Below are 22,391 nucleotides of genomic sequence, written 5' to 3'. Positions count from 1 at the left end.
TTGTCACTTCACTCACATTTTCCGGTGTAACGGCTTCCACAGGTCTACCCGAGCGTTCCGCGTCATTTGTGTCGGTACGACCACGTTTGAACTCGGCGAACCACCGACAAATCGTTGCTTTTGATGGACAAGAATCCGGATAACATTTTTCAATCCATTGTTTCGCTTGCACGGTGTTTTTACCCATTAAAAAACAATGTTTTATCAAAACACGAAACTCGGTTTTTTTCAATTTTTTCAACAAACTACAAAACGACTTTACTCCAACCTCGATAACTCAGCTGTTTCTGGTCGGATCGACTTAAAATTTTTACCCGTTTCAAGCAAAGGTTAGTACTCTAGAAAGACGTGGTTACTGGTTTACTACGAGCGCCATCTCTGCTTTAGTCTCGGGACTTATTGATCCATGTGTTATATTTTTCCTCGCTTCGCATTTCATTAACGAGTCTATAAACTCCAACATGCCGCCCAACAATTTTGTTCCATCGACTGTGCCACCCTTCTATTTGATTTGTTGTTCGGGGGATGCCATCCATAACATTCTCATATATGGACCACATTTCTGGGGGATATAGTGGATCAATTCGCACACGTCGTATACGCCCTAAAATATGAGAAAATATTGAACTGAATTGTGATCGTCCGAATTATTTTTATATTTTATGCCAAATGACCGTATGCCTAATGACCGTTATGCCAAATGGTGTGTATGCCAAATGACCTTTACGGCAGTTGACCGTATGCCTAATGACCGTCGGCGAAGTGACCGTACACCCGTTTCACTCCATAAGAAGTATCCGCTAGTCTGTTAATATGAGAGTCTGAATTTTAAACCAAGTGAAGTGACCGTGACCACTTTAAGGTGGAAATCAAGCGAAGTGAATGTAGCTTGTTATTACGGAAGTCGTTTCAGAGAAAAAAGTAATTCCTCAGAAATTTTGTTGGAAAAATGATTTTTTTCACTACAGTGATTACTTCACTGTGCGTGATACTGGTAATAGGAAAAATCCAGTGAAGTGACATGTAAGTGAAGTGAATGTGAAAGTGGAAATGAGAGCGTTAATAAGGGCCATAGATTATGAATAAATGAGATAAAAGTACCTGTACATAAAAAGATAATCAAGGATTCGCGGCATATTGCTTAATCAAACGCAGTGATTCGCATTTAGTGAAAGCTCCATTAATACATCATCTCGTTGGTTTAATGTCTGTTATCTGGTTTATTATCATTTCATATGTTGTACACAATAAATATATTATGTAAATATAATATCTTTACATAATGATTTATTCTGCCTTTGCTTCATTCTTTGTTTGCTTCACTTATTGAACTTTTACACACATGTATATACTTTAATAGCTTTTAATGATTCCTATTATAGCTTTCCATTCGCTTTTAGACATTATTTCTTTGCTTTTTGTTGATCGTTTTGCTTTCAAACAATTCTACGAGACATTCTACTCAATCGTCCCACTTATCGTGCGTATATTTTTTTCCCGCTTACGCCTTGTCCTTCTTAAATGCGACGATAACGTGAATCAAAGTCTCATTCCGATGTTGATGACGACTTAAGTAATGAAATCACGCTAGAGCTGCTCAACATTTTAATAGTTTATCGTGGATTATCTAGCTGGCTGTTACCGGTCTTAATTTCCTCTAACGATGGTATCTGGTGTCACGTGTTGCGCAGCACTTGCTTACTTTAGCTTTCGCTGTTTCGAATGAGCAACTGATTTCAAAGCAAAAGAAAAACGATAGCACCTGTATAACTCACGGGCCATTCATTTCTCAGGATAGTGAGATAATGTTGAAATGTATTGATATGTAGCTCAACGATACAACTAAACTGCACACAATTAGGAAAGAAATGTACTGCTTATGAATATCTTTGAAATCAAGCTACAGTCGAATATAAGTCCCTGATACTTAAAGACTGTTGACAATCTCACCTGTTGCAGAACGAAGTAATTCAGGAATGTTTGTTTGAAAACGAAACAATTAAAATCAAGCTTTGTTTTAGATTAAAATGATTTACATAATCTGTTTCATTGCCAGTCTTAATCGTAATGTAGAACATACTTGATACTTATGACGAGATTGTCATAATTTATTACTATTCGTACTCTAAAATGTAACCTCTGTACATTCGATCCAATTTTTACTTATTGCGGAAAACTATTCACTAACAAACATTCAAAAAAATAATCGCATTCCCTCAATGCACTGGAGGTAAAGTGTAATAAATAGAGCTCGACTAACTAAATTTTATATATCTCACAGGTTGACGATCGATTGCTGATTACTTTTAGAGTAAGTCCTTCAATCTGTCCGTTTCTCAAATTGAGTCAATTTTAAAGTATAATAAAATTTACACGCAATTGGTGAAATTGTACAGCAAGTTTGTATGTTTCACTAATACGTAATCAATACAATTTATAATTAGGCTATCGGTAAGTTCTGCTAATGAATTATACGACTGGTTATCATAAATTTAATAAGTGCAGCTTTGCCATAATTTCCAGCGAACTAATGAGCACGTATTAACGAAAACTAAACAAACAAAAACGGGCCCTAAATCAACGGAGCGCTTTATAATGTTTATAATATGCTACTGTATTTATTTCTGCAGTTTTTAGAGGGTTCCTCAGATTTGCCGGAAATGGAAGGGTGGGGATTAGCGCACTTGAAATGCTTCTTCTATGCTACACTATCGTACGGCGGAGGCATACTGTATGCGATTGGTTGCACATTATTCACCAAAGTGGAATTTTGTTTGCTACTCGGGATCCCTCCGGCCTGGGCTAGGTTGGATATCCCACTACCTCCGCTCCGACCCTGTTCAGCGGACGAGGCCGCTGTTGCCGCTGCCGCCGCCGCTCGCATTTCCGCAAATGACGCTCTGTCGATTAGATGAAAGGGAAATTAAGTGAAAAATATTCACTTCGTACTCGAGAATGTGGCAAGCAATGTTACTAAAAATAAGCATAAATCATGTTAGTCATTATAATATGCAATAGAAAAAAAATCCGGTTTAATAGTTCTTGATTTTTTGTTCGCATAATACATTATCATACATGATGCATAATTATGGAAATTATTATTAAAGTCTATTGTCTTCATTAGTTGAAAATAATTCGATGCTCACTTAATTTGGATAAAATCTTTCGACATAGGAGTATTCCTTTAATTATGAAAACCCCCCTAATGATCCCAGTCCTACAATTAAGACGACGAAGAAGACATGAACGGCTATCGCGGTAAAACATCTCTTAAAGCCATTCCTAAATTGTTCTAAAAGATTATAAAGCTAACAATTTTCAAGTCAAATTCCATTTAAATTCGAAGGCCATATTTTTTAGACTTCTATTTGACTCAACTTTCTGCAAAAATCTACCTGTTACCCCATGTTGAACATAAATGCAATAAATTTCTTCAATCATCAACTTCAATATTTATAAAAAATAAACCAATTGACTTTCGATATAATCGATTTTTAAGTTTCATTTTTGAAGTAAAATAAAAATACAACAGTTTTATTACAGTGTATACTTTCTCCATACAGTCCATGTAATGACCTAAAACAATGTTAAAGATACCAATAACGAAATGAAATTTTGGTTTTCATGTTGGAAGGTCATCTTTGGACATTATACATGTATATTTCTAAAGACATGTAAATATTCACTTGTTTGTTAAACCCTCAAATACTTGGTTTAAAATATTTAGACTCTACTGTGCTCATAGAATTGATTCGATAAAACGTAGATCAATTTATTTGAAGTTTACCGGGGCACAATCCTTATCAACTACCGAATCGTGGGTTACGTATAGGTTTCGATGCACTGGGATGATGGGATTGGACACGCGTCTAAATTCAATTTTAGGAAAATAATGATAGTTGAAAAAATCTAAAAGCTGTTTCCTTCACGTCCGCTAGATGAATATTCGTACAAATCATAATTGTAATTACAATTTTGTTCGACACAATGCACCGGTAGTAGTAGTAGTAGTTGCAATTTTTTTTTTGCTTTATCATGTTTTCGATAGTCTAAATATTTGTTCCAATGGTAAAATCATGCATTTAATATAAAATAAAGCATGCTTACCCATGGTGTACAAAATAAATATGGTAAAATTCGATGCGTAAAAACTTGGTACCGCGCATATATTCGAAGGCTCGAATATGGTTAATCACAAGAATTGGAGTGATTTCATCATGGTTTAGCATTTATTTGAATTCACTGATATTTAAATAATCTGCAATAGATGACCTTTGTTTTGAGCATTTCAGGTTATTTCAATATGGTTCCGAAATATCAGTTTTATGTGGGCAGATATTAAATAATTAAAGCTTTACTATTCGATTCTTTCATCGTTTGAAAAATCAGCTCAAATCTCTATACTAATGATTGAAATTGTGAATAGGTTCTACTTTTGCATCTACAGAAATCACGAGAATTCATACGAAAATTTTGATTTTCTTCGTTGTTCTTTACATGTCGGTGTTTAAAATTACAATTGGAAGAATGTAACTATCGTAAGGACCAATGGGTTTTTGCCTTTCTCACATAGAAAGGATATCCAACCCCAGTGATGATAAAATGTGCACTCAATTTTCTCGGAAATTTCTCAACCGGTTTTTTTAAACCAAGATGACAATAAAATGTCTTGAAATTTATTAAAAAGTCCCCGAAAAGTCTATCCAGATCCGACTTCCGGTTCGGGTATTACAGCGCGGTAAGAGACAATGACGATACAAAATCGGTACACATCGGTACCATCTTTCCATTCGAACAGCTCATCGAGCTGAGTAATATCTGTGTGTGTATGGATGTATGTATGTATGTATATGTGTCAAATAATGTCACTAATTTTTCTCAGAGATGGCTTGACCGATTTTCACAAACTCCGGCTCAAATTAAATGTCTATAGGCTGATGTTGATTTGCGACTTGCGGTTCCGGAACTATAGGGTAAAGTGTGTTTAAAATTTCAAAACGTCATTCACTGTGACGATGCAAAATGAAGAAAAATTCTCATTAACTTGACATAACTGTTCGTTTATATCCAAAGAACATTTCTAATTTTATTCAAGAATAATATGAGAAAGGCATCATAATACAAGTAGGACAAGAATTGCACCTGCACACCTAAATTCGATAGTGTAATACTGAAGATCTTGGAAAATGGCTATTCTGTACCATAATCATTGTCCTGAGAACAATGAGGAAAGAAGGATGCTCCTGTGAATCCTCTATAACATGCATTAGAGCTTTGCTATTTGAGATGGTTTCCGAAAAGTGCCGTCATTTTTTGCTCACAAATTTTCTGAATTTTTAGAATGACCCTGTAAGAGATGTTTCTTGATCAGTCATCTTGAGTATCAAGGTTTGACCTTCTAAAATTATAGAACGGATTTCTTTAAATCAACAAAAAGTAATGTCATTTCTCTGTAAGTAACTAAAAACTGAAATAGAGCAGAAAAAAACAACATGCGTTGACAAACAACAACAAAACTAGTTCTGGAACACTACATCAACAAGCTAAAAAACAATGGTTCACCTACATGTTTAATTCCTAATAGGCAGTTTGAGTAAAACTTGTCTTACTAAATTACTGCTAATTATATTCGCGTTTTTTTTGTCACTTATGAGAGTAAATGTGGTATGGATCTGGGAGAGAGAATGTTCAGTCAATCTGTTTATGTCATTTCTTGGTGTGTCAGCGAATTGCGGCATGTTGTATATTCAATCAACTCAACGGTACGAAACAACAATAATACTACTGGTACTGCAGTAAATTGGTGCAGTAATATACCTCGTACTGCGTCTTCACGCAATTGATTCAATTTCTTGCTATTTATTCTATTTTTACAGCTAATTTAAACGTTACAAGATGTATCTTGAATGCTTGAGTTTTGTTTTTTTTTTTTGGTATTTCATTCACTTTAATTATTGGCTTAACAAGAGTAATGAGATGTATTCTAGTGTGTCACAATTTGTTTGTTTGTGCCACCGAGTTAGTCGTTCCGATGAAGTCGCTCACAACTCGGTGGCACGGTGTGGCTTCGCATCGATCGTGTGTCCAGCCATGTGTTGCGTTTATTCTCCTACCACAATCATTGTGCATGATTGTTGTCCAACTTTTTTCTTTTCGTGCGTGCTAAGTTTAGTTGAATCTACTTTGTTACGTGTTCGGTCGTGTGTAAGGTTTATGCATTTAGGCGCTCTAGTTTCATACATTCCTTATTGTTGTCACAAAGTTCGGTGAGTGTGGGTTTGGATAAGAGCAAAAAGTATTGTAGTTTTTAAATGTTTCAGTAGTTCTGGGTTGTCGTGAGATTTGAAAATTCGAGCAGTAACGCAATGCGATGCTTCTAATGGTTAGTGTTGGGTTTAGTCTAAGGACTGATTTATGTTGGACGCCATACATCGGGATCCTCCATTAAGGTTGAATGCTGATCGGTTGACGGTACACCTTGTACCGGCGACATTGCATTCGGTGATGCCATAGCTGCCATATCCTCACGAGTACCCCTGCGTTGTGTTAGGTGCGTATCAATCCAGAAGCCACATTTTGTTCATGTGAAATATTTATGAACAATGAATGTGTTTGTTAGCGTGGTGTGAGAGTAAAAATTAGATTGTTAGAAGATAATTAGTGTGACGCGCAAACATTGTTAGCATCCCATTGTCAGTTCATAAGAAACAGAGACACTCTTAATGACACGATTATGTCACAACCGGAGAATTGAGAAATGCGAAAGACTTACTTTTTGCCAAGCGCCATCATACCGTAAATCATTCCGGTGAGAAAGATGAGACCACATCCAAATAAACTGCCTAAGCCCAGGCACATGATAACCGGAGGAAGGGCAATTCTACAGAAACAAAAGAAAAATATTGTTCTTAAATAGTCAATGAATATATAATAGTCGTTTGCATTACACGCAGTACAGAGCGGCACGATTCCAGTAAGGCCGCTGATCAGCTTTTTCCGCCACCAGCTGAACATAATCGATGAACATGAAACAGAACGGTGCCTCTATGGCCAGCACCACGAAACCAGCCAATATTTCCAGGATACCTCCGACGAGACAACCGATGTCACCAAGCAGAATTCCGATACAATTGTACAGTCCAAACAAGACGGCGACTGAAATAACAGAAGAATTATTATACAATTGTCACAATCGTTAGGAAATTTCAACTTCATTTGCGTATACTGTTTTGAAACAAAAAAACTACAAGGATCAGCCCCATGGGGTTGTTCGAGCTATTGATGTGGAACAAGGCAACCAAAATTTCTAATGATCGACATTTTCAATCAAACAGTTCAATCAACCGTCAGACTATTGAATCCGCAACTGCACGAGAGTCTGCTTAGATTGATCTTTATTAGGAACCAACACCAAACACGCGAACACAAAATATAGACTCTATTTGTCTTGATTTGTATTTGTTTTGTAGCCGACGAGATTACATCAATATCCCAAATGTATGCCATTATATCATTGTACATACTTGCGATACGGATTTTGATATTTAAGCTTTTCTTCGCCAAGCTTGTGCTCAAGTTTTGTATGCAAGTAGTTATTTTTATAGCGTTAAGTTTCTCTACTATTCTGCGATTTCGGTTGAAGCGATAAATTTTTTCTCATTATCAATCGAGTTCATCTTATATAAATTAAAATTTAATCTTAAGCACTCAAAATTTATCCTGGGGTAGTTGTCAATTTCTCAGGCGAAACGACATAACATGGAATTTCATCCGAGCTTGCATGACACAAGATCAGAGCATATCAATTAAAGCTTCAAAACATTTTATGGCACTTTCTGTCTTGCTGTCTAGCAACAACCTACATCTAGCATGCTACGCGTAGGACTGAAACGTTAGCTATAATTTTGCTTATATTTATAGATTCGCGTGCTTCCAACAGCTTCGCTTTTGATTCGATTGACCAATCAGAGCGATGCTTTCCCTTTGATATATCGCTTACTCTTTCAAAACCGTCGACTATGGCAGGGAAATCCGGTATGCCGGCGATTTTTTGCAGACGAAATAGGACACTGCTAGCTGTTCATCAACATTTCAATGATATACACTTAAAAATACGTGGCTAGGCACATTCAAATCAATACGTAGAAATATTTCCAATTTAATGGTGACATAATATTAATAATCGATACAAAATTGACTGAGCTGTAATTGTTCAAAACCTGACCACATTTCTACGTGTATTTTTCTTGAGTTTCTAGTTTGCACCCGTGTATAGAAAACAAAAATGTGTTCCACATTAAAAAATCAAACTGGTAATGTCAAAGACATAACTAGATGTCGAGGATACGATGAAAGCAGACACTCTTCCTAATAAGTTGACTGGTTGTAAGAATTATGCAAGCTTTTACTTCCTTGCTTTCAAAATTGTAACGGTGCGCATATACTAAAGTACGACTTATTCATGTTAAACATACTCTACAATTCAGAGGAGAAGTAGGCTGTGCGCTAGAGCGGACGGAAACAAATTTTCGCGAGTCATATTTAAATATAATTTACAGAAAAGTGGAATTTCTTTTAAATTCAATTGACTTGTCGTTTTTAGTGCATGATGTTAATACAAGAAAAAACTGTGTGTTGTGATCAGACTCTAAAAGTGAAAAGTGTGGTTGGTTACAAAGAATGCAGACAGTTTTGCTTTTTCTTCAGCAGAAAATCTTGACACTGTTGTACCAAACGACGAGGGTCAGTCTCTGTGGCCACTTCTAGGTTAGGGATAACAAGCTAAGTGTTTCATTTTACTTATACTTTTTACTAAACTATCACTTTGTTCAACAAAACAATTTTAGTTTTTAATATAGGGGCTGGGGTCCACTAGGAGAATGCCAGTCCTTATTATCTTTCTCCACAACAGGACCAGTCCAGAGGTCGCGCTGAATTAGGCGGCGAAACAAAAAACAACTGCCAAGAATAGATCCACTGGTTCCTGTTTCCATATCGTAAGAGGTCACAGCTACAGGATTTCATCTTTTCGTGATTACCTTTACTAATTTTTTTCAATGTTTCGAATATGGTAGTTCTTTTCCACTGAACTATCAGTTATTCTTAATTTCTTCAAAAAATTCTGTATATATTTCGTTCAGCTTCTATGTTCTAAATGGCAAAATTCCTTTTGTTTTTTTTTTTCATTTCGTTTTTCGTTTTTCGTCTTTCAGGATTGTGATTTGAAACAAAACCCTTTAAAATTACAATGTTCATGATGTAGATGAATCTACCTTACCTTGCTCCCTTCTGATAACAGATCTTCCTTCTGATAACAGATAGTATATCTTTAATTAGGTTTCGTGTCACACTCCGAACTATTACAAGAAAATCCATTTATTTTTTTCTCAATGGCCGACTTGGCCCTTTTTAACTTGATAATGATTCGAAAGCGGAGTCTGAAATACTTTTTCATCACGCTATATCTTAATTTTTGTGGAGGGACTGGGGTCCACTAGGAGATTGATAGTATATATTATCTCCCTCCGGACAGTACCAGCCTAGATGCCGTGTGGAATCCGGCGGAAAAAATGAGCCAAGAATAGATCCACTGGGTTCCTGCTTCCATGTTATAAAAGGCGACGATTGCAGGAGTTTCTTTTTCCTTCCAGCTATCAGATTTTTTTAATGTTTCATAGGGAAGTTTTTATTCCTTACGCGATAGTATTTCAAATTGTACTTTAGTTTTCACGAATAAGAACTGTGAATCACGACTTCCCGGGACTTCAGTGTCGGATATTGTTGAAACGTTCACTCGGGAAGTCAGTGAGTTTAGTGGTGCATCCGAGCATCTTGAACCGAAACATACTAGCTCGCTCGCGAATACTACCATTACTGAAAGTAAGAGGTATTCACGTCAAAAGAAAAGCTGCGGTAATTCGCGAAAATTAATCGGTTCAATAAGTTTCATTAGTTGAAGTATTCAGTGAGCTATCAAAAGTGCCTACTTAAAAAAGTTCTCCATTAGAGCTTGAGCATAAGCGACCACCCCTGGTTGCTACTCCGTTACTGATCGGGATTTGCTGAAATTGTACAGGGAGTTTCTAGATGATCCGACCTGGGACTGGTAAATCATCCTTCAATGTACATCTTCTGGTAATCCCAGATTTCATTGCTCAGTACCGGCGCCAGCCAGGCCCGAACGTAGATCGTCTAAGAAATGGGAAGGGATGTTAGTGCAACACTTGTTGTTACTAGAGGCCGTATATATGTTACTACTGCGCACTCCACAAGTGTAACGAGAGAAAGATATTTGTTAGTATGAATTTCAGTAATGGTAGTATTCGCGCGCGAGCTAGTATGTTTCGGTTCAAGATGCTCGGAAGCACCACTAAACTCACTGACTTCCCGAGTAAACGTTTCAACAATATCCTATATTAAAGTCCCGGGAAGTCTTGATTCACAGCTCTTATTCGAGGAAACTGAAGAAAAATTTGTAATATATAATTTACATTTATTTATTTAATTATTTTTTTATAAATGAAATTACGTGATACAAAATAAACGAGTGAATAGGATTTAGACAGAATAGTTGATTCATTGCATTGACATTTTCTAAACAGTTGTTATAAAATCATTTTAAATCACCGAATAAAGGTCAACAGATTTCACGCGCGTCTTGATTCTCTATTATTTACACTTTTTCATTTTAATCATTAAAATTATTCATTGGTTATATTGGTTGATCTGGGCAGCCGGCAACCGAGAAAAAATATTAATTTTTTGTTTGAAATATTAATATCAAGTGCTTTTTAGTATGTATTCAATATACCGATATATTTTTTTTTTTCATAAATACGTTTATTTCATAGGCAATATACATAAGTTTTTCTTCGCCGTGGCATCCACAATACATAGTAGTTTAAACCTAATACATTTCGAATATCATATTAGTATGTTGGTACTCATTAGTTAATCTAAACACTGTTTTTATCAAGCGAGTTGCTTTTTTAATTACATTAAATAAAATACATTTATTTTGTACATGATCTTATAACTATTTCAGGATTGTTTGTATCAGTTCACCACTTATATTCAATATCCTATAGTTGGCTATTGGTTGAACTCATGGAAGAGAAAACAGTTTAACATAAAATAAAATTTAAATTGGAACTCCAATGGATTTAATGAAATGATAAAGAAGTTTCATGTATGGAAGGTCACGACAAGCAAGAATGTCGCGAACTGGGACATTGGATAGTCTACCTTGGGTACGCAAGGAATTTATTAGTTGAGATCTGACATCACGAAACTCCACGCATGTCCAAACAACATGGTCAATATCGCGGTAACCTTCGCCGCAAGCACAATGATTAGTCTCGGAAAGTCCAATTCGAAGGAGATGTGCATCTAACGTGTAGTGATTGGACATGAGTCTGGACATCACACGAATGAAATCTCTACTCACATCCAGTCCCCTGAACCATGCCTTTGTCGATATTTTAGGAATAATTGAGTGCATCCACCGACCCAGATCATCTTTATCCCAAGAAGCTTGCCAGCTGGCAAGTGTTCTTTGGCGAGACGCGCTATAGAATTCGTTGAAAGCAATCGGTCTCTCATAAATTTCACCCTCAATAGCACCACGTTTGGCTAAAATATCGGCTCTTTCATTGCCTGGAATGGAGCAATGAGCCGGAACCCAAACTATTGTGATTAGATAATTATTATTCAATATGTCGTTCAGACACTGTTTTATTTTACCCAAGAAAAACGGTTCATTTTTGCCAGCAGCGTTTGAGCGAATGGCTTCAATTGCACTCAGACTATCTGTGAAGAGGAAATAATGGTTTGGAGATAATGTGACGATTACATTCAAGCTATAATGAACTGCTGCTAACTCTGCTATATAAACAGATGCAGGTTCTTGAAGCTTGAATGAGGCCGAAACATTATTGTTGAACATACCAAACCCTGTCGCTTCTTCCATTCGCGATCCGTCCGTGTAAAACATTTTCTCAGAGTTAATATGCCTGAACTTACTTGAAAATATTTTTGGGATTTCCATAGAGCGTAGGTGGTCCGGGATTCCACGCACTTCGCGCTGCATGGATGTGTCGAAAAATAAAGTTGAGTCAGGTACATTTAGGAGGCTGACACGGATAGGAATATATCTTGAAGGGTTGATTTCCTGTGACATATGTTTAAAATATACTGTCATGAATTTTGTTTGAGATCGAAGCTCGACTAGTCGTTCGAAATTATTAATTACCATGGGATTCAGCACATCACATCTTATTAGCAGGCGTGATGAAAGCTCCCAAAATCGATCTTTTAATGGAAGAACTCCCGCCAGAACTTCAAGACTCATTGTATGTGTCGAATGCATGCAGCCTAAAGCAATTCGCAAACAACGGTACTGAATTCGCTCAAGTTTGATAATATGAGAATTTGCAGCGGAACGAAAACAAACGCATCCATATTCCATCACTGAAAGTATCGTTGTCTGATACAATTTTATTAGATCTTGCGGATGAGCACCCCACCAAGACCCTGTTATTGTTCGAAGAAAATTTACTCTTTGTTGGCATTTCGTTATCAGATACCTAATGTGTCCTCCCCACGTGCATTTGGAATCAAACCACACCCCGAGGTATTTGAAAGTCAAAACCTGTTCGATTATTCTTCCCATCATATGAAGCTGAAGTTGCGCGGGATCATGCTTTTTTGAAAAGACGACCAGCTCTGTTTTCTCCGCAGAGAATTCGATACCAAGATGAACAGCCCAAACGGACAATTTATCTAAGGTATCTTGCAATGGTTTTTGCAGATCAATAGCTTTGGATCCAGTAACTGAAACCACGCCATCATCTGCCAATTGTCTTAGTGTACATGGGGTTACTAGACAGCTGTCAATGTCATTCACGTAAAAATTATAGAGGAGCGGACTGAGGCATGAGCCTTGCGGGAGACCCATGTAGCTAATTCTGATTGTTGCCGAATCGCCATGTGAAAAATGCATGCGTTTCTCTGACAAAAGGTTGTGCAAATAATTATTTATAACCGCTGGGAGTCCATGTTGGTGGAGCTTGTCTGAAAGAACATCAATGGAAACTGAATCAAATGCTCCTTTAATGTCTAAAAATACAGATGCCATTTGTTGCTTTTGAGCGAAGGCAATTTGGATGTCAGACGAAAGTAATGCAAGGCAATCATTCGTCCCTTTATTTCTACGGAAGCCAAACTGAGTATCTGACAACAAACCGTTCGTCTCGACCCAAGTGTCGAGACGTCGTAGAATAATTTTTTCGAACAATTTTCTGATGCAGGACAACATCGCAATGGGTCTATATGAGTTGTGATTGGAAGCTGGTTTCCCCGGCTTTTGAATGGCGATAACTTTCACTTGTCTCCAGTCAGGTGGAACAATATTTTGCTCAAGAAACTTGTTGAACAATTCCAACAAACGTCTTTTTGCGAGGTCGGGCAGATTCTTCACCAAGTTGAATTTAATTCTGTCCAATCCAGGAGCGTTATTGTTACAAGACATGAGTGCTATGGAAAATTCCATCATTGAAAAGGGGCTATCAATGGAATCATCATTTGAAGAAGACTCCCTAACAATGCTATGCGTAGGAACGGAATCTGGACAAACTTTCCTCGCAAAATCAAATATCCATCGATTCGAGTACTCCTCACTCTCATTTCCTACGTTACGATTCCTCATTCGTCTGGCCGTATTCCAAAGAGTGCTCATTGAGGTTTCTCTTGACAAACCTTCCACAAAATGTCTCCAATAGCTGCATTTCTTAACCCGAAGTATGTTCTTGTACTTGGTTTCTAAAACCAAGAATTTTTCAAAATTCTGAGGAGTTCCTCCTCCTCGTTTTAAAAACGTCTTGAAAGCATTTTGTTTCGCGTGTTTAGCATCTGAGCACTCTTTGTCCCACCAAGGATTTGGAGGTCTTCTGTTAGACGATGGACCAAGAAATCGTTTGGTTTGGGCTTGTTCTGCGGCCTCCAGAATCGAACAAACGAGGAAGTCATATTCTTCAAGTGGGGGAAGCTCTTCCATTGAAGTTAAGACACTTGAAATATTACTTTGGTATTTAATCCAGTCAATATTTTTTGTCAAATCATATGGAATATTAACTGAATTAGCAATGCCTTTGTTACTGCTAATTGAGATGATGATTGGTAAATGATCGCTACCATGTAAATCAGGAAATACTTTCCAGGTGCAATCTAGTCGAATTGAAGTCGAACAAAGAGATAAATCTAATGCACTTGGACGTGCAGGAGGTCTTGGGATCCGTGTCATGCTACCCATATTTAGTACCGTCATGCTAAAATTGTCGCAAATATTATATATTAGAGATGATCTGCTATCATTGTAAACGGAACCCCACATCATTCCGTGCGAATTGAAATCTCCTAAAATCAAACGTGGAGCAGGAAGGGCTTCGACAATTTCATTAAGCTGTCGTTGTCCAACTTGAGCTCTTGGAGGAATATATACCGAAGCAATGCAAATGTCCTTTCCTTTAATGTTTATTTGACAAGCAACAACTTCTATACTAGAAGTCGAAGGAATGTTTAATCTATAAAAGGAATAACATTTCTTAATTCCTAAAAGCACTCCACCATACGGGGAGTCTCTGTCGAGACGTATAATGTTAAAGTCATTAAAATTTAAGGCTATGTTTGATGTAAGCCATGTTTCGCACAAAGCAAATACATCACATTTTTGACTATGCAACAAAACTTTAAATGAATCAAGTTTTGGCATGATGCTTCGACAATTCCACTGCAGGACAGTGATTGAATCATTTGCGGCGGATGATAAATTATCCATCAAATGATACAAAACCTGAAAGAGCTGGCCATTGAGCTGATAACTGTTTCAAAAAAGTTCTAGCTATTGGAAGGAATGCTGTTATGATGGTCTTTAGAGGTTCAGAAATATTGAATGCAGCGAAAATCCATTCTACAATTTCCGAAAATTTCAGTAATCCTGTTGGTGAATGTGAAATGGAGCCCACTGGATTATTGTCTTTTCTTGAGCTAGTTCCTGGATTGGTTTGTGAATTTGACAAACCAGGAGGCACAGTTTTTGGTTTTAAATTTGGCTTTTTAGCTTTAACACGGGGATCTTTTTTTGAAGGTATAATTTTAGGTGTCTTTTTTGGTATTTTGTGGTTTGTTAATCTCCTCTTAACAGACCCTTGAGGAGTGACAAACGAGGTATCTTCACTATTTCCGTCAGAGTCAGATTCCTCTGGCTCCGCAAGATTTGAAAAACCGTTTTCGGTTTCCAAAGGGGAGACATGTATGACCGTTTTGAGCATTTCTGCATATGTGCGCTTAGACCGTGCTTTTAAAGAAAGCTTCATTTTGTCTTTACGCAGCTTAAATGCAGCGCACACTGAAAGATCATCATGAGGGCTTTCCCCACAATAAACACATTTTTCAACATCTTTATCGCAAAGATTATCCTTATGAGGCCCTTGACATTTGATACATTTGGACTTATTACTACAGTAAGTAGCTGTATGTCCGAATTTTTTACAGTTCGTGCAATTCATAACATGCGGTACGAAAAGCCGAACAGGAAGACGAATTTTATCGATATAGACATGGCTAGGCAATGCAGATCCGGCAAATGTTACGCGAAACGAATCTGAGGGACGATAAGACTTTTTTCCATCGACAATAGATGCTGAGTACAATTGTTTGCACTCGAGTATCTTAACTCCCTCAAGCATGGAGTTTTTAAAACGGCCAACTCCATTTTTAAGTAAATCATCTGCTGTCAGACTTGCTTCAGTCACAACACCGTCAATTTCTACCTCCTTCGATGGAATGTAAACTCGATATTCAATAGCAAATAATTTACAGGTTACAATATCGTTTGCCTGTTTCAAGTCGTTAACTACAACTCGAATTTTATCTCTATTAACCTTACAGATTTCTTTAACTTCAGAGAAATGTGATGTCAAATCCTTTGTAATTTGCATCAAGTTTAAAATCTTTTCTTTTTTTCGAAGATAGACTATCCATGGCCCAGTGGTACCCTGTGGATAATGTTTAGCCCTCGGAGTATTTAAACTTTTACTAGTATCCGGAATCGGATTCGGATGATCTTCCATGAGATCATCCATCACATTAATTTTTTTTTGTAAATTAATAATACCAAAATAAAAACTTATGTTTAGTAAAATTTCAGATATAAGAAATAAAAAATAAATTAAATTAAATCTACCTTGTAGCTGATGTCTCTGTTCCTTTATCGTGAAGAACGACGTGAAGCTCTTCCAACGATTTCCAATTGGCAGTCTTTTGCTGTTTCCAATTGGCAGTCTTCTGTCGTTTACTGCTATCTCAGTTGCTCTGCCGTCGTTGTGAACACCACTGCACTTGCTGTACCTGACCCCAGGTACAGTGCTTTTGCTCTTGGTGGCGATCAAATGCGATGCTTGCAGTGTAGCACCTCGCGATATATGCCGTCTCTTTTGATCCTACGCAGCGTACAAATTCTGGTACCTGGTAGATCAGCACTGGGTTGCTTTAGCACCTCTGTGCCTTTGCACCCCTTCGTCTTCGCACCTTTATGCGATGGCACCTCTGTGACTCGTCACTTCTATGCTCTCGCACCTCTGTGTCTCTACACCTCTGTGCGTATGAACGGGATGGCCTTCGTTGCTAGCTTTCCAGTCGGGAAACGCCCCGAATATTGCGTTTGCTATGGGCAGTTTAACTACCTGAAGCTTAGAATTGTCTCGGTAGCAGCCGTTAACTCACGAGCCAGTACAATCGAAACACAACCTCTTCGCTTGAATGGTTTTTACTGAATGAATATACCGATATATGTTATCTCTGTTATTAACGGATTTGCGCAATAAATGAGTTTTATCATTCAATAATCCTGAAAAACAATTAATAACATTCCAAATAAAACTTGTCTCCGAAGCTAGACGGAAATTGAAAGGTTGAATGAAGAGATAATTTAGTAAAATAAAATAATCAGAAGTGAAACATTGAAAATATCTGATAACTGAAAGGAAAAAGAAACTCCAGCAATTGTCGCCTTTTACGACATGGAAGCAGGAGCCCAGTGGATCTATTCTTGGTTTATTTTTTTCGCCGGATTCCACACGGCATCTAGGCTGGTACTATCCGGAGAGAGCTAATAGGTACTATCAATCTCCTAGTGGACCCCAGCCCCTTCTTAAAAAAGTTCTCCATTAGAATTCAGAAACTATGACGATGAATGAGAGAAATCTCTTCCAGTGCAAATTGTCCGCTTATGTTCAAGTCCAGTCCAGAAATGTGATCCTCGAATCATGTGTGCTAGCATATTGGAGTCCTTTTCGTGTTTTTTCATAAACACGTTTATTTCTTAAGGCGATATACTTTAGTTTTTTTAGTTTTTCTTCGTCGTTAGTATTGTGCGCAACCCAAACGTGGTTAAAGCCGCTAATAAACGACAACAACAACAACAACAACTGTTAGTATTTAATAAAACATTGGATTGAATTGATATAAGCTATTTGAATGGGTTTGTATTGGAGATGATTTTCCCAAAATGTTAACCCTGTCATATTTGTGGAGTTACGGTGGTTCTTCTAATTTTCTTTTTATTTAATTTTTTCAAACACCTTTTTAGGAAAAAAATTGAAAACAATCATGAATATTTTAGGCATTATAGGAAACCTTTCTGATTTTTTTTAATTTTTCAAAATGTATTTCATGTGAAATAAATGTTCAAAATTTTTGATTGATGAATTTTGATATTTACATTACGCATCACCAATCAATTAAACATCGAATTCGCAAAAGTCAAAATATTTTCAATTTATCATATTGAGCAACCTTACGCTCGCTGAAAATGTCCAAAATTATCATACTCTGCTATGCTATTCAAATATTGTAATGAGCTGCCGAAAAAAAGTTCGGTTCATCCGAAGCAACATCCCATGTTATTTGAATCGGATGTTCATGAACATACTAGTAACCAAAGATGAATTCAAGATTACAATGTCCCATACGATCCTAAGAAAAATATCGGATCAGTAATCGTGAATCAGTGAACTTAGTAGCTTATTTTCGCTAGTAACGACAGATAACAATATTTTGTGAATTTCCATCAATTTTCATTCACATATTTGGAGTATGCATTTGAATGGAAAGTTTCATTACAGTTATTCCTTTTTCAATAAACTTTGAAAGGGTGGTGAGTTAAATGCTCATCTGTCTCAACAATAGCTACTTCAGTTTCGGAGGAGTGGGTTGATGAGACGAAAAAATCTATTTTCTGGCGACTAGCTGAACAGTTTGAGTGCCAAATATAATTTCATGCTCTAAATGATCCTCAATGATCAGCTCCGAAAGAACCAAAGATGCCAAAATCGTAGAAATGCAGAAAACGTCCATATATTGTGAAATCTAAAAAAAATTATATATCGACTTGGAAAAATTTTGACATTTTCGAAAATGGAAAATGTTTTTTGTATTCCAAATGTCTTAGTAATGCATTAAACGTTGAGATATGGTGTAATCTGAATTTTTTTTGCTGCCGAATGTCGTCGTGAAACGTCGAGATTTGGTGTATCTAAAAAAAAAAATCTTTGAAAAAATTCGAAGAAAATTTTCTAAGTGAACTCTCTATTTAAAACACCTTCCGAGATAACATCAGATCTCGACGTTTCATGCATTTCTAAGACAAAACAAAAAAAAAACATAAAACTGAAAATTCATGTGAAAACCGCTTAATTTCGAAAATCCGCGTAAAAAAACGGCTTTACTTCGTAGATCCGCGTAACTTCGGAAATCCGCGTAAAAACCGCATAAAAAGACTTGTGTATATTTTAACATGTTTGTGTTAAGCTTTCACCTAATTTATGTGTGCCTAAGATTTCGGCTGAATTTTATGAAACAAGACATGAGGGGGGAAAGCAAGTGATTTTTTAAAGTAATTCAGAGTAAATTTTGTTGCGTTATAGGTTTTGCGATAGTATAGAAGTTAAGTAATATCGTCGTTTGCACAATAAAATCTTAAAGCAGAAAATCAAAAGATTCAGCTAAAAACCAAACACATGATAATCCATATTCAGATTTCCGCAAACACGCTTGTGAACTAGCTAATGTTTACCTTGATACAAAAGTAGCACCAAACATGACTCATCTTTCAATGTAAGCTTTACTTAATTTATTTGCTATTACATTCTTATCTTATCTTTGCTATGAAATGATAGAAATTTGTTTTAGCCACAAACAAAAAAAATAAACCTCAAAAGAGAGCATCAGTACAACGAGACTACGAAAAATCAATGGAATAGACGCATGCTAAGCATTAGCGAACGCCATACAAGGCAAAGTGTTAGGTGCTACATTCCATTGTGGAAATCGAACTTCTGTTTTTTGTTTTTTTTTAACAAACCTCACATTCGATCCCTAGCCCACACGATATGTGCTTGTCTAGTGCTACGATCCTATCGACAGTAAGAGCACTGTTTGCGATTGAAATTTTGATTATCTGCTGCATCTTATTACACATCTGGTAGATTTCTTAGGATTTTTTGTCCTTAAACCTTTCTTCTGTTCGACCAACAACTAATCACGTATCCAAACTAATATATATTACATAATCTTTTTTCAACAATAAAAAAAAATCATTAAAAAGGATCAAATTCATTATTGAAAGCACTTTTTATGTCGAAATTGAAAAAGCTGCTACACGTGATTTGTGTAATTCTCTTAGAACCTTATTTGCATTCCTAGTGTTTGTAGACAAGTTTAAAAACAACTCTTATCAGTTCGTATTGATTAGAATCCAAAAGAACAATAAGTAGCTCGATAAATTTGAAACCACTAACGTTCGAATCAAAAATGATTCGATAAACATCGATTATGTGTCATGAATTGCTTAACACTCATATTGGAAAAGCATCTACCAACCAACAGTGCAGTCAGTGTTTTAGTAATTGCTTAAGAGATAGTAGCTAAGTGCTAACAGCTTCAGATGCAACATCATCCACGTTTCATTTTGACCCAAAAACTATCACTGTCAAAATAAAAGAAAACATTTCTGCTTGGTATTCCTCACTCTTTGCTGCCACATATACACTTGCACACATTAAACGGTCAGAATTACATGTCTGGACGAAATCGAGATACATAAAATTTCAATTCCGTTCTTGTTATCAACTTCCATGCTATGTTTCTCGATTGTAATATTTCAGCATACCATGAACAATAATGAACACTTACAGAATCCACCCACAATACCCACAGCTCGTCCACCGTATTTCAGATGCCACGGGACGTCATCGCGGGGTACGTTATCTTGACCGGGCCGGGCCATCAGGCCTGCTAGTCTTTCGGCAAATGACTGCAAGTATAGTGAATAACAAAAAAAAAACAGATTTAGAAAATTTGATAAAATTGCATACGTTAAGCTAGGGTCGTAAAACCCAACAACCCCTCTTCCCTTCTTGGAAAATTCAGTGGGAACAGAAATCGATCGGCTCTTACCATTTCTCCTGGTGCTGATATGAAAGTGAAAATTAAATCTACACTAGCAGTTGCGACTACTGGAAGTTATCAATTCGTGCTATCTGGAAAACACTTTAATTGAGCACAAATTGTGTCGCCTTCTTGATAAAAATACTTTCAGGTAGCGAATAACAATTAGCGTAAAAGCACACAAAATTACTGTCTTGTAGTTTACAAGTTCCGCGAATATTATGCTACGATGATGATATCTCGCACAAAACGAAGATTTTTGTTTCACTGCCGTTAGGTTGGCAGCGAAAATCGATTGACAGTGACAATCCCACCCGCTTGTGAGGAATTCTGGCAACCGTCAGAAGGCTGGCTGCATTCCGGCTGCTGTCAAAATTATCCAGGCGAAATTGCGTCATTATCTCGTGGTACGAGTCTTGTTTATTTCTCTCCTCTTTCTTTTTTCGTTTTTTTTATTCGACTTCATTTGATACTCGTCAATCCCGCATGTACGTACAAAAAACGAGTCTTGAGACGAGGTAAATGAGATTGAAGTATGGGTATGTTTGGTAGTGAGAAAGTAATGTTATTGGCAATAACATTTTCCATGATTAGTATATAAGAAGGGCAATAACTTATTGCCTTTCATATGTATCTTTTATTTAAAAAATAAAACCAAGGCACTTAAAATGTAGAACCGAATCAAAACGGTTCTGCCAATCTTGTATGGCAAGAATCCGACAGAAAAGAACCGTTAATAACCGCTAAGCAAAATTCTCTGTCAGAAACGGTTGTTGCACGTTGCCAGACTTCTGCCGGAATTCTGGCAGAATTCCGGCAAAATGGCTGGCAGACATAGCCAGCCGTCTGGGGGGAAATCTGCCAGAATTCCAGCAAAAGTTTTGGTCAGCTCCGATTAGCGGCCATTACACGATCATTAAAAGAGTCATTACTAAAAAGTAATGACACTTTTAATGATCGTGTAAGGTCTGCGAGTTCAATAATGACACGAGTAATGATGGAATTCCGGATTTTCCATCATTACCAAAATTATTTCTTCTTATTATTTTTTTGTGGAAGTGCTGCATATCGTCAGTTGTATTAGATGAGAAAATTTTACAACCATGAAGTAAACATTCCCTTCAGAACTATAAGTGAAAAAATATTCTGGAAATGACAAAGTGTAGATTTAAATTATTAATGTTTCATTAACCTTAACGTTTCAATGTCAAATAAAATTTATTTTCAGCTAAACTAAGATAAAGAATATTGCTAATATTCTTTAATTGCTGAGGGAAAGTTATTCTGGTTACAAGCCCCGTGCTGGAGTAGTTACAAATACTCATCATTAATAATGAACGTGTAATGCTAAAAAGTAATGATGTACAGTAATGCAGTAATGACGAGCGTATGAGCAGAAGTGCCATTACTTAGTAATGACACTTTTAATGATCGTGTAAGGGCCGCTATTGAATATCGGTCAATAATGACTCGATATGATTGAACGATTCATTCGATGTGGCCGTGGTTTTTAAATACTGAATAAGGGTCTGATTCGAGTCTGACTGAACCTTAATACTGTCCGTTAATTTTTTCTGTTGGCGTATGAGTTCCTTCAAATTGAATTGTTCGTAATAGTCCTCCTGACATTCGATGCATAAAGGAAGCATGAATGTACGCAGCAGTTCTTCATTATTTCGCTGAGCGTCAATACAGGCCGAGTGAAATTTCCTTCCGCAGGTTCCACTGCAATTCCAAAGAGAACGATTATCGTTCAGTGCACAATTGACGACACCGCACTTTGCCATACTGCACTACGCGATACGATAATATATATATTATATATATATATATATATATATATATATATATATATATATATATATATATATATATATATATATATATAT

General features: G+C 36.7%; 1 protein-coding gene across 2 annotated transcripts; it reads right to left on the bottom strand.

The window, feature by feature from the left end:
• Nucleotides 1–1,196: 1,196 nt before the first annotated feature.
• On the bottom strand, nt 1,197–20,776 carry LOC131435302 (calcium channel flower). Of its 2 annotated transcripts, XM_058603007.1 has the most exons (6): nt 20,512–20,776; nt 20,248–20,368; nt 6,948–7,155; nt 6,773–6,880; nt 6,431–6,536; nt 2,692–2,900 (listed from the first exon to the last, which is right to left on the bottom strand). In XM_058603007.1, the coding sequence occupies exons 1-6, from the start codon at nt 20,512–20,514 to the stop codon at nt 2,841–2,843; spliced, it is 606 nt and encodes a 201-aa protein (XP_058458990.1). In that variant the 5' UTR covers nt 20,515–20,776; the 3' UTR covers nt 2,692–2,840. The 2 variants fall into 2 exon arrangements, with proteins under 2 accessions (XP_058458989.1, XP_058458990.1); XM_058603006.1 differs by lacking the exon at nt 6,431–6,536 and having other exon boundaries at nt 1,197–2,900; nt 20,512–20,775.
• Between the last annotated feature and the right edge of the window lie 1,615 nt (nt 20,777–22,391).

Source organism: Malaya genurostris, chromosome 3 (genome assembly GCF_030247185.1).
Source record: "Malaya genurostris strain Urasoe2022 chromosome 3, Malgen_1.1, whole genome shotgun sequence".
NCBI lineage: Eukaryota > Metazoa > Arthropoda > Insecta > Diptera > Culicidae > Malaya > Malaya genurostris.
Note: the sequence above shows the minus strand (reverse complement) of the source record. Positions and strands in the feature narration are given on the sequence as shown.

Excerpts from the sequence above, each read along its gene's own strand:
- LOC131435302 (XM_058603006.1), bottom strand. Across the intron at positions 7,156-20,247 it reads GGGTATTGTGGGTGGATTCT|TCGCCGTCTTGTTTGGACTG; the intron begins GTAAGTGTTCAT and ends CTGTTATTTCAG. Across the intron at positions 2,901-6,772 it reads ATGATGGCGCTTGGCAAAAA|AGCGTCATTTGCGGAAATGC; the intron begins GTAAGTCTTTCG and ends TCTAATCGACAG.